The following is a 12,212-nucleotide window of genomic DNA, read 5'->3' on the forward strand; positions in this document are numbered from 1 at the left end:
GGTTCCACTTAAATTCAGGTCGCAGGTTTTAACATTGGGGCACGACAATGTCTTTGCGGGTCACCTGGGAGTAACGAAGACCTACAATCGTATTCTGCGGTACTTCTTCTGGCCAGGTTTAAAAGCAGATGTAGCGAAGCACTGTCGTTCATGCCATGTCTGTCAGTTGGCTGGGAAGCTGAACCAGACGATATCACCTGCACCCCTGTACCCCGTGCCGGTTTTATAGGAATTGAGCATGCTGTTTCTAGCGCCTAATTGCCCTCAGCCACAGGGGGCGCTAGAGAGGTTTCACCAAACCTTGAAAACCATGCTTCGTGCTTATTGCTTGGACACAGCTAAAGAATGGGATGAGGGACTCCCTTTGCTTTAATTCGCTGTTAGTGAGATGGTCCAAGAGTCCCTGGGATTTAGTCCTGCGGATTTGTGTTTGGTCACACTGTGCGTGGTCCTCTTAGACTTTTACGGGAGACGAGGGTGTCGGAGCAGCCTGCTCCCAGCACTAATGTTTTAGTGTGTTTCAGTGTGTTTCGGGAACGCCTTCAAAAGGCTTGTTCAGCAGCATTAGCCTCGTTGTCTTCAACCCAGAGGGGCATGAAGACTCATTATGATAAGAGAACAGTCTCCAGATCTTTTGAGCCTGGTGACCAGGTTTTCGTTTTACTGCCTATTGTGGGATCTGCTTTGCAGGCCAAGTTTGTGGGTCCATACGTGGTGGACTCAAAGTTAAGTGAGACTGATTACGTCATCCGTACGCCGAACAGGAAACGGAAATCTCGAGTGTGCCCTATCAACATGCTGAAAAGCTACGTTGAGCGGGAGAACGTGGTGGTACAAAACAAGGCTGAGAAACAGGGAAAACCTGTTATCTCTGCAGCATTAGTTTCTGTACCTATGACTTATTCTCCAGCTGAGGATGGACTATATTTGCGTGATGTCCCTGTAGCTTCACCCCGGCTGCAGAATAGTGAAATTCTGCAGAATTTGGAAGCTTATCTGTCTCGTTTACCTGTAGCAGAGTGCAGACAAGTTACAAGACTAATTCGGTCACATGCTGCTTTGTTCTCTGACGTCCCTGTAGGTACGTCTGTCATACAACATGATGTTGACGTTGGTGGTCATTCTCCCTATCGGCTGAATCCAACGAAGCGAGCGGTGATGCAGTCTGAAGTGAACTACCTGTTGGAGAACAAGCTGGCTGTGCAGAGTTGCAGTGCATGGAGTAGTCCATGCCTACTGGTTCCTAAGCCGGACGGAACATTTCGATTCTGTACTGACTACAGAAAGGTTAATGCGGTTACTAAACCAGATTCGTTTCCATTACCTCGAATGGAAGACTGTGTTGACAAGGTTGGTGCTGCCCGAGTTGTCACCAAATTAGACCTGTTGCGGGGTTACTGGCAGGTACCGTTGACTCCTCGTGCTGCTGAGATCTCTGCCTTCGTTACACCTGATCATTTTCTGCAGTACTCAGTGATGCCATTTGGTTTACGCAATACGCCTGCTACCTTCCAGCGCTTAATATGTAAGGTGCTTGCTGGAGTCCCTTGCTGTGATGCCTAATGTGAATTTGGGAAAGCGACTGTGACCTACCTAGGAAAAGAAGTAGGTCAGGGTCAAGTTCGGCCTGTGGAGGCCAAAGTTCAGGCGGTCATGAATTTTCCTGTCCCCACGTCGAAACTGGAATTGCGGCGGTTTTTAGGGATGGCTGGATTTTATCGGGGTTTTGTAAGAACTTCTCAGACGTGGTCTGCCCGTTAACCGAGCTGCTTCAAGGCAGCTCATCCTTTGTTTGGTCTGAGGACTGTCAAAGTGCGTTTAAGGCTGTGAAGTCTCTTCTTCGAAGTTCTCCGGTCCTCGCTGCCCCAGATTTCCAGCACCCCTTTAAGTTAGACGTGGATGCCAGTGCTGTTGGAGCAGGAGCGGTGTTTCTACAGGAGGATGAGTATGGGGTTGACCATCCAGTTTCCTTTTTCTCTAAAAAGTTCTTAAAGCACCAACTGAACTACAGTACTATAGAGACAGAAGCTCTCGCCCTGATTTTAGCACTACAGCATTTCGAGGTGTATGTTGGGTCCACGCCACTCCCTGTCCTTGTTTTTACTGATCACAATCCCCTAATGTTTTTAGCCCGTATGAAGAACTCAAACCAGCGTATTATGCGCTGGTCTTTGGTACTACAGGGTTTTAACCTAGAAATTAAGTACAAGCGGGGAGGGGACAATGTTTTAGCGGACACCATGTCATGTGCCTTTTGAGTTTGAAAGTGGTATTAATCAACATGGGGATGTTGATTCTTGGTAATGGGGGTGTTACGTCCCGTGATCATGTGATGTGTGGTTTGTATGTTCTGTCTTGGTTGTGTTTTTCCTTTTTGTAGGAGGAGCCTGTAATTTACGGAACTCCTCCCAGACCTGATGCTGATTCGCGCTCCCATCGGAGTGAGGCCGTCAAAGACGGCATGCTGCAACGAGACAAGAACAGAGAGAGGAAGGAGAGAGGGAGACGAGAAAGGAAAGAACGGGAGGGGGAGAGAAGGAGAAAGAGAAACTGTGCAGGACAGATGCCCTGTTCACATTTAGTCTACCCGGTGCTTTTCGTGGCCTGACTGTGTGTCAAGGCGTGACTTGTATTGTTTTGTTTTATTAAAAATCACTTCGTTCCAACGGTTGTGACGTTTCCCTCCCTCTTTCTAATTGTGCACGTGCCTGACCTAGACCTGGACGTAACAAAAGCAAGAATGATGAGTTGGGGGCAGTCGACCGTGGTAATAAAGATTACTGGCTCGACCAGTCTGCCTTGGACAGATGCTGTATCATAGGAGCTTCTGTAGTTGGTCACGCCCAAAGCAACTCCCATATTGAAACATGAATTTAGAAAAATAACATTTATGAAGCCAAGAAAATATTGAGAAAAGCTGAAAGTGAAAGACAGCAGCTCAGCAAACAGTGACACAACAAAACATGTCCTCTGCTTTTAACCAACACCCTTGGTGAGCAGTGGGCAGCCATGACAGGCGCCCAGGGAGCAGTGTGTGGGGACAATGTTTTGCTCAGTGGCACCTCAGTGGGACCTTGGAGGATCGGGATTCGAATCGGCAACCCTTACAGGACCGGTTCTTTAACCGCTAGGCCACCACTGCTCTCACATACACCACTTTTCCTCATGCATCCACATACAAAGCTCACACATACACTGCTTTTTTCAGCAAAAAAAAAGCTATTAAAAATTTACCTGTGATATGCACAATTAGTTTTGTGCCATTGAAAAGCACAACTCGCAGCGCAGCGGCACCTAGTGTTTATATCGGTGGTAGTGGCCTAGTGGGTAACACACTCGTCTATGAACGAGTGTGTTCAAATCGTCTTCAAATCCCACTTACTACCATTGTGTCCCTGAGCAAGACACTTAACCCTAAGTTGCTCCAGGGGGACTGTCCCTGTAACTACTGATTGTAAGTCGCTCTGGATAAGGGCGTCTGATAAATGCTGTAAATGTAAATATCAACACACAGCGCATTTCCGGGTGTGCGCAGACGCCTTCTGCGCATACAGGCAGGCTTCACGCCGAGAAGACTAGCTCGCCGCTCAGTGTGTTCAACATAAAATGTGTAAAATATAAGCTGAATTGTTTAACCGACCCCCATCTTGAAATTGAATTGGTGGACATTGTTTCCCATAATATGTTACGGACGGGGGTTTAAGGTGCTTTCCCTTGTTTATGCAGCGTTTACTCTTTCAATTTACGTAACTCACCCTTTCGCAAATGATGAATGGAAACCGAAACCTTTGTGGCCTTTTGCGAGCCTATAAATCCCCTCTGGACGCCACCCGTCTTTATTTGGGTAGAGCCATTTGCCCTGAACAGTTTGTGCAATTTCTTAAAACCTGTTTTATTCCTTTTAAAATGTCAGCCGACGAGAACCTAATCTCGTTGATGGACTGTTACCGGAACCGTCTCCGAGAGGTCATCCAAGTCGAGCCGGTCCTAGACTACCTCGACTTCATAGAGAGCGATCAGAAGGAGCTGATCCTCAACAAAGCCAGGAACGAGAGTAACCAGCTAGCCGCCGACATGCTGATCGACGCCGTCGTCCGGTCCGAGCCTCGCCCCGCCGGCAGGGTGCGGCAGTTCGTGGACGCGCTGTCCTCCGCGGGATGCACCTACGCCGCCCGCATCTCGGACCCGGACACGCTGCCCAGCCCCGCGGAGGAAGCGGAGAACGACTACTGCGTGCTGCTCGTCCTGCTGATGTCGCCTAAACTTCAGGAGATGAAGACTGCAGAAGTGTGCAGGCACTGCTTCGAGAAGCGGATCCTGACCGCAGAGGAGCAAGAAAACGTGAGTCTGTTTCACGATATCGTCCGCTTAATTTCACTAGCTGTTAAATAAACGAAAGAAAGAGGGTGGTTGACAGGGGAAGGATGGAGCGGCATGCACCCTGAAGCCATTTCATTTAAACACCTTTTTCAGGTCATGGCAGAGACACAAAACCGAGGGAATATCGGTGGAGCTCGTTTACTGGTTAAAAGACTTGCAAAGAAGCCTCCTGGCTGGTTCTCTGAGTTCCTCAAGGTGCTGAGAACCACAGAACATGGTGATCTGGTCGAAGAACTTACTGGAGTCAGAGGTAAGATAAGTTGCAGTTTAATAACTTTGTGACCTCACACCTTTAAGGTCGTGTGTGTGTGCAGAGTTTGCATGCTCTGAGTGCAGAATGACAGTTTCTTTGAAAAGCTAGTGATTTTTGACCTCATGAATTGTAATTGCAGATCAGCTGATGATTTTTGTCCAGGCTTCATTTGTCTGTGTTTGTCCCGTCAGAGATCAACGATGGCCCTGGGTCCACACATAGCACACATACTTCCTTGGAGGACGCTGTTCCTCATGAAGGAGAGAAGAAATGTTCAGATGGCCATAATGCAGCTTTGCTAGTGAATGGCGTAGAACTTTCAGGTACAATACTAGTAACCCTTTCAGCACCAGATAATGAGGAATATGTAGATATTTCAAAACATGGCTATTTTTGATAAGTTGAATGACAATGGGTCAGTTCTGTCACATAAAGAGTATGTAACATTTTTAACTGCAGGGATTTTGTTAAGCTTTCTGCTTTGTCCTGTTCAGGCACTGATCTTTACACTGCTGATAGCGGGTTCCATACTTTGCAAGATGGGAATTTGGCAGAAAACGGAATTTTGGGTGTGTTCTTGGTTATATACATAACTTTCTTTCTGCATTTTCACATGAAAACAGAATCACTAGGCTGAAATGAAACTGAAAGTTAATGAACACCCTGGGAAGTTGTCCAATGGGAAAGGTACTGGGGTCACTGAACTTAAACGTCAAAGCAAAGCTGTTTCCTAGAGAATAAAACCTGTGGTCTGGACAAGTTCGTGATTATGTCTTCTTTCTTTTCCTGCTCAGTGGAAACTCCAGTTCGAGCTGAAGACACTGACATTGTTCTGAGGGCCTATCAGATGGATGTGGCCAAACCTGCCCTGAATGGGGAGAATATCATTATCTGCCTACCTACAGGAAGTGGAAAAACCAGAATCGCTGTCTATGTAGCTCGGGACCACCTGGACCGCAGGCGCAGGCAGAGCTTGCCTGGAAAAGTGGTTGTACTGGTCAATAAAGTAAGATATGTGCTTCAGATCTCAGCACTTTATGCATTACCACAGATTTTGTCATGGTGGTTTATTCATGAATGAATGAAATGAATATGATCTATTTCCCTTCATTTCTGCAGGTTGTGTTGGTTGAGCAGCACTACAATGAAGAGTTTAACAAGTTCCTGAAAACTCAGTACAATGTGGAGCGGATTAGTGGAGAGAGTGTGCTGAAAATGGCAGTATCGGACACACTGAAAACTAACGATGTGATCGTCTGCACCGCTCAGATCCTGGAAAACTCTCTGCTAGAGTCTGAGATCAGTTTCACAGGTCAGGGTCCAAGATATCGGCTTGGCACTTCTTTGTAAACAAAGATGATATAACAGTTAAAAACAACTGCATTCACTGTAATATCTATAATTTTAATAATCATTACACTGACCATGGTATGGTGTGTTCATGTATTTGATGATGTGCCTCAGCACTCATCTAACTTGGGATTTGCTGGATATTTCCAGATATTTCACTATTGGTCATAGATGAATGTCATCACACAAAGAAAGGTGGAGTTTATCAGCAGATCATGGCCCGCTTCCTTGAGGAAAAGCTTAAAAACATCAAAAGAACTAAGGCGAATATAGATGTCAAGCCTCTTCCTCAGATTCTTGGACTCACAGCGTCGATTGGAGTGGGTGGAGCCACCAAACAAGACAAGGCCCAGGAGCACATCCTTAGAGTAAATATCATCTATCCAACAAATATCATCTAATCATCTATCCAACAAATATTGGTGCAGGTAACTGTGTGTTGAAGAAATGTTTTTTTTTTAAAGATCTGTGCCAATCTGGACGCTGTGAAGATCATGACTGCCCCCCTGGAACAACAACTGAAAGATAACAGCAAACGGGTTATCATGGCCAAGAGGAGAGCAAAGGTTAATGGAAGCAGCATTGGTGATCTATGTCCTCCTTTTTCCAGTCTCTTTACCAAGAAGAGCAAATGTTAACACAATTTTCTATTTAATTTTACACATTAATAGATATTTTTAATATGTGTATCAAATTACATATTTGAGCATATTTCCACTCCTATTCTATTGGACTGTTTTCCCTTAATTATTTTGTAGGATCCTTTTGGGGATCTAATCCGTTGCATCATGAGAAGAATTCATGACCGTGCCAATCTCAGGCCTTCAGTGGATGTGGGTACCCAGCGATATGAGCAATGGATTGTGGAAGAAGAAAAAGAAGGCAAGATTATCTTTCTCTTTATTTGTTACATTACTCTTTCTTTATTCATCTACAAAAAATGCTGATACCTATTTGAAGACATGACAAGATGTGTTATTATCTCATTAAGCATGTCAAAAGGTCTCTGATTGAGATATTTTTGATGTGCTGGTGAATAAAACCAATTGTAAGACAAGCAGACTAACAAGTTTATTTTTGGTTTCTCAGCTGCAAAGCAAGGAGACCAACGGCGCCGTGTGTGTGCTAAGCATCTCCGCCAGTATAGTGAAGCACTGCATCAAAGCAATTCCATTCGCATGTCCGATGCGTACAACTTCCTCCTCACGTTCTACAGAGACGAACTGAGGAAGAAGCGTCCCACTGTGGATGATGGTCCTGCAGTGAGACAGACCGAAACTGAGAAGTTCCTGTTCAAGCAGTTTGAAGGTGATCAGGGCTGACAGACCCACCAGTCACATGAGAAGTAACCATATAATTACTCAAATACAAATGAAAACATTATAAAGTCTTACATAAACAATAGAAATACAAATAAATTGATAGGTAATTTGGACCGAAACCTACAGATGTTTTGGAAAGCAGTTCTACTGTTTGAGGCATAAAGCTTGAATAATCAGTCCAGAGATAATATTTTTTTAGTAAGTCTGGCTGAACACTATGTCCTTTATTCTCATGAAGACACTCGAGGACAACTTGAGGAGCTGACCAAGCATCCAGAATATGAGAACAGCATCCTGACTGAGCTGAGGACCAGCATATTGAAAGAGTTCACTAGGAGAGATGAGGTGAGGGGAATCATCTTCACTGAAACACGTCTGAGTGCCATCGCTCTGCACAAGTGGATCCAAGAAAACCGCAAGTTTGAAGATGTGACGGTCCAATCAAGCTACCTGATTGGTGCAGGAGATCAGAGTGTGGTGAAACCAATGACTGCGGTGAGTGATATCACTTCCTGAACTGCAAGAAGTCTGCCTGTAATTGTGAGTGTAATTTAAAAATGATTCTTAAAGATGCAATTGGCTTCAGACTCTGTTTACTTTTAAATTAACAGAAGGAGAAAAATGACGTGTTGAAGAAGTTTCACGAAGGAGACGTAAACCTTCTCATCGCCACATCTGTTGCAGAGGAGGGCCTTGACATTCAGAAATGCAACGTGGTCATCAGGTACTGCCTCGTGACCAATGAGATTGCCATGATCCAGGTGAGAGACAAAATAATTGAACAGGGATGTAGAGCTCACTTAGCTCATAACTGAAAGTAAAATGCCTACTTATTTGGTCCAGGCCAGGGGAAGAGGCCGGGCTGAAGACAGTGTGTACATTGTGATTGGTGTGGAAGGCTCAGGCGTGGATGAGCGGGAAAAAGTCAATGAATGGAGAGAAAAGATGATGAATGTGGCAATTCAGGTCATTAAGGAAATGCCAAGAGACTTGTACAACAGGAAGGTAATGGTCACAAATATAATACTTTTTAAAATGACGTATATTGTTTATTTAACATCTTGGTGGCAGATATAATGTGACACTTGGAACTCCCATGGAGTGCTGCTTTGCCAGCAGACGGTTCTGGCTGGTCAGTGGTTTCTTTCTTTCATTCATTCTTTCATTCACAGAAGGAAATATGTGAGAGATTGGCCCTTGAGCCCAGAGCTATATGGCCATTATGTTCAGCAGATTGAAGCAGTGTTTTTTATTTTTGGATGCACTGAATCAAAAGTTACATTATTGTAACCTTGTTGAACCAGACCTTTATTGTGTTGTGGAGGATGCTCAAGATTCCTTCAGGAAAAACCTTGACAGCAAAATTATTTTTTATTGCAATGTGCAGTAAGACAACAGCCAGCCAGTTCAAGGAACCACCCTAAACTGGTTCTGGGCTTCATTCTTATACATTCCTCTAATGATAAATCATCGATATTCCAACCTGGTCCTGCAGCATGAAACCCATCTAGGCATAAATATTCCACAAATATGTGGTAAAAAAATGTGTGTGTGTGCACATGACTTATACAGAGCTGCTTCCTGTCTCTGATGTATGTGTGTCCTATGTATTTGTGCTCTTTCCCAAAAGAAAAAACAGTGTTAAAGTGCATGTGCTCAACCTACATGTGTGACTTATCACCAGGTGGTTGCCATAAATTGTTTTCTGGCTGTGTTGGTCATAAATTCTCAATCTACCCAACCGTTATCTTTTTAATTAGCAGTGGTCATAAGCTACCTCGGACTGTCCCAACAGTCGGGCATTGTTCACCCAGCTGCAGTTGTCAAGGGCATTCCAAACCCCCCCATCATTTTATCTTAGGTTCTTCCACAATTATTAGGCCTGCTGGGACCTGGTCGGCCTTCGGGCAAGTTTTGCCTCTGTCTCATATTCTCTTTGTACACCTCTGTGGACACCTGCATGTGTGTTGGGTGAGCTCACAGCACTGAATACGCCACATTGAGTTCACATTGAGTTCACCGTATAACTGTGTGAAGGGTCAGAGTCCACCAAAACTGCCATGGTCTGGTTACCGCTTGCACGTACCTTGAGGTTTAAGTAAGGGAATGTTGTATAGTGTGCGAAACAAGCAAAAATTCTGATTCATGTGGTTTGTAAATTTTAGTAATAAAATCTTGAGACTGAAAAGTGTGTTTCAATTAGGTGAAGGAATATCAGTTAGAGGCATGGGCCGAGAAGAAATTTCACAACAGGAGGAGCGCTGAGAAAGTGAAGAAGAAAGTCCACCCATCTGCAGTGAAGCTGCGGTGTCGTGGCTGTGATGTCATCGCCTGTGAGGGACCTGACATTGAAGTGATCTCCGGAATCCATCGCGTGAACCTCACAGATGCTTTTAAGTGAGTTCAGAACCAGTCACAGGTGGTAGTAGCCTAGTGGGTAGCACGCTCACCTATGAACCAAAAGACCACAATATCACAGGTTCAAACCCCACTTACTACCACTGAGAAAGGCACTTAACCTGGAGTTACTCCAGAGGGACGGTCCCTGTAACTACTGATCGTAAGGCGCTCTTGATAAGGGTGTCTGCTACATGCTGTAAATGTAAATGTGAGTTCTGCTTGAACTGTTGCTGCTTGCACCAGCTTGCAGTCAACTCTGAAGCTACTGCACAAATATTTTATTTTAATTAATAAAGATTGTTGCATAGCGCTAATTGTGCTTCAATTATTCAAAGGAATAAGTTTCTTGTTACCAACAATTCAGCCCTGAGAGAGAAACCACAACAATGCGAGGCTGAAAAGGTCATTTCATGCCAAGCCTGTGGACATGTAAGTGCCTGTCATAAGACTTTATTCATCTGCTTGGTTGCACACAGATAAATGCCACTGTTTTCTTATGGCCCTGCACTGCCCTAGATAAAATACATATTGACCAAATTGTTCTTATTCTTTTTCCAGTTTTGGGGTCCTATGATGTGCCACCGGAAGCTGGACTGCCCTTGTCTGAATGTCGAGTGCTTTGTGGTGGTGGTCAGTGGGAAAGAGGAAACATTTGATTCCTGGGCCGATTTGGCTGTAGAGTTTGCACAGTTTGATTTTTATTCACATGCCACGCAGTTTGTTTTTGATGATGATGAGGAAAACCTATAAGGAATTTATACAGTGCCGAATAACACAAAATGACCAAACGAGTGTTTTTTTCTACTCACTATGGTAATATCTACTTTCTGTAACCAATACTCCTAGTAGAATATTGAAGTCTTGAATCATTTAGATAATGTAAATTTGTAATATTGTGAGTCTCTTTTATCTCTTTTTATTTGTCTTTTACTATATTTAACATATAATACTGCACTGGAAAAGCACTTAATGTATCTACTGTTCTTTCATGTCTTTCCTGCATTTCCTGCATTTGTTTTACCACATCTGCAAGTGTACAACAAAATAAAAGTGGGGACTTGGCTGACCTCTGTAGATGACATTTAATGAAGACATCACACTGCCAATAATAACAAATGTCATATTAACTTCATGTTCTCCAGTGAATAAAGAAGGTAGGAAATGATCGTTAGAACAAACTGGGTCTCTCTTCAAGGTGAAATCATAGTTCCGTAATCCATGCATGAGTTCACGTTTTCATCGTCACTGCTGAGAAGACATCTATATTTTGAACGATGAAAGTAAATGATAGTGTTATGGTATAGCAAAGGCAGATTAAAGGTGAATAGAGAGTAGTGCCATCGTCCAGCTCTAGTGTGGACAGCAGCTGGCTGCTTTCTCCAGCAGGTGGCAGCCAGGCGGTAGCAGAACTCAGCCGGAGCTCCTCACCCTCCGTAATACGAGTCAGCTGAGTGTTTGCAGCCTCGTGGTTGGGATGAAATCATACTGGAGGTCCACTCTAACTTTTGTCTTGTGGATGTGTAAAACTGTATTTGAAATGAAGTATATATATATATTTTTTTTAAAAACTGTGGAATGCTTCTGCTTGACTTTGTCAGTCTTTGATTAATTGTGGCAGGGTTGTACACCCACCTTACGATATAGATACACGTGTGTAGTGCGTTTCTCCAGGTGTGTCCGTGTATGACGACATCTTTCAGCCGTGGGGTCAGTTTATGACCTCAGGACAGCTGCTGGCTGGGAAGTGTCTCTACACACCAGCGACACAATCCTGCCACACTCATACAAACCAACGCTAACCTCCCAGTCTCATCCAAATGATTAACTAGTCAGGACTTGATCACCGGGGCATTGGTGAGCTAACAGTTAAGGAAACAGACCCGTAATCGGAAGGTTGCACTGAGGCTGCCCACTGCTCACCAAGGGTGATGGTTAAATGCAGAGGAAACATTTCGTTGTGTCACCGTGTGCTGTGCTGTGTTTTACAATGACAATCACTTCACTTTCACTTTTCACTTGGAGAATGTGGATAGTGGGTGGTTAATGAATGAATTGTAGCTGAACACCTACAGTATAAAGAGGGTTTGTACGTTAGAAGGTACCCATGAAAAAGATCAAGGAATGTGTTTGACAACAGGTTACAAAAAAAAAGCATCAAAGTTCAAGTTTGCGTTTTTTCGCTCACCTTCCACTTCACTGTGACATAAAGTGATGTAGGGCACTGAATGTGTGTGTGCGCTGAGAGGATTTTGGCCAGAGTTTTCCATGCAGGCCAGAGAACCTGACAGCTCCAATAAAACTCATAGCGATGTGACTGAGAGGATCAGCGTGTCGAGCTGGATTGCCCCTCTCAGAGAAAGCAGGGATGGGCGGGGTGACGGCAGTGGATTAGCCTCACTTAGCAAATCTAAAAGATTAACTCTACACATGTTGTGCTGCTCACTGAATTCCTTTCAAATGGTGTCTATACAGCACAGATGGGCTGTATTTTGATTCTTTTAGGTTTT

General features: G+C 44.2%; 1 protein-coding gene across 2 annotated transcripts; it reads left to right on the forward strand.

Moving 5' to 3' along the window:
• Nucleotides 1-3,652: 3,652 nt before the first annotated feature.
• Nucleotides 3,653-10,771, forward strand: LOC114790169 (interferon-induced helicase C domain-containing protein 1-like). Of its 2 annotated transcripts, XM_028979969.1 has the most exons (16): nucleotides 3,653-4,341; nucleotides 4,474-4,630; nucleotides 4,825-4,956; nucleotides 5,128-5,202; nucleotides 5,428-5,639; nucleotides 5,753-5,945; nucleotides 6,134-6,351; nucleotides 6,448-6,549; nucleotides 6,742-6,865; nucleotides 7,073-7,291; nucleotides 7,544-7,800; nucleotides 7,917-8,066; nucleotides 8,149-8,310; nucleotides 9,509-9,702; nucleotides 10,041-10,134; nucleotides 10,264-10,771. In XM_028979969.1, the coding sequence occupies exons 1-16, from the start codon at nucleotides 3,766-3,768 to the stop codon at nucleotides 10,453-10,455; spliced, it is 3,057 nt and encodes a 1,018-aa protein (XP_028835802.1). In that variant the 5' UTR covers nucleotides 3,653-3,765; the 3' UTR covers nucleotides 10,456-10,771. The 2 variants fall into 2 exon arrangements, with proteins under 2 accessions (XP_028835802.1, XP_028835803.1); XM_028979970.1 differs by lacking the exon at nucleotides 5,128-5,202 and having other exon boundaries at nucleotides 3,654-4,341.
• Nucleotides 10,772-12,212: the final 1,441 nt, after the last annotated feature.

Source organism: Denticeps clupeoides, chromosome 5, assembly GCF_900700375.1.
Source record: "Denticeps clupeoides chromosome 5, fDenClu1.1, whole genome shotgun sequence".
NCBI classification, from domain to species: Eukaryota; Metazoa; Chordata; class Actinopteri; order Clupeiformes; family Denticipitidae; genus Denticeps; species Denticeps clupeoides.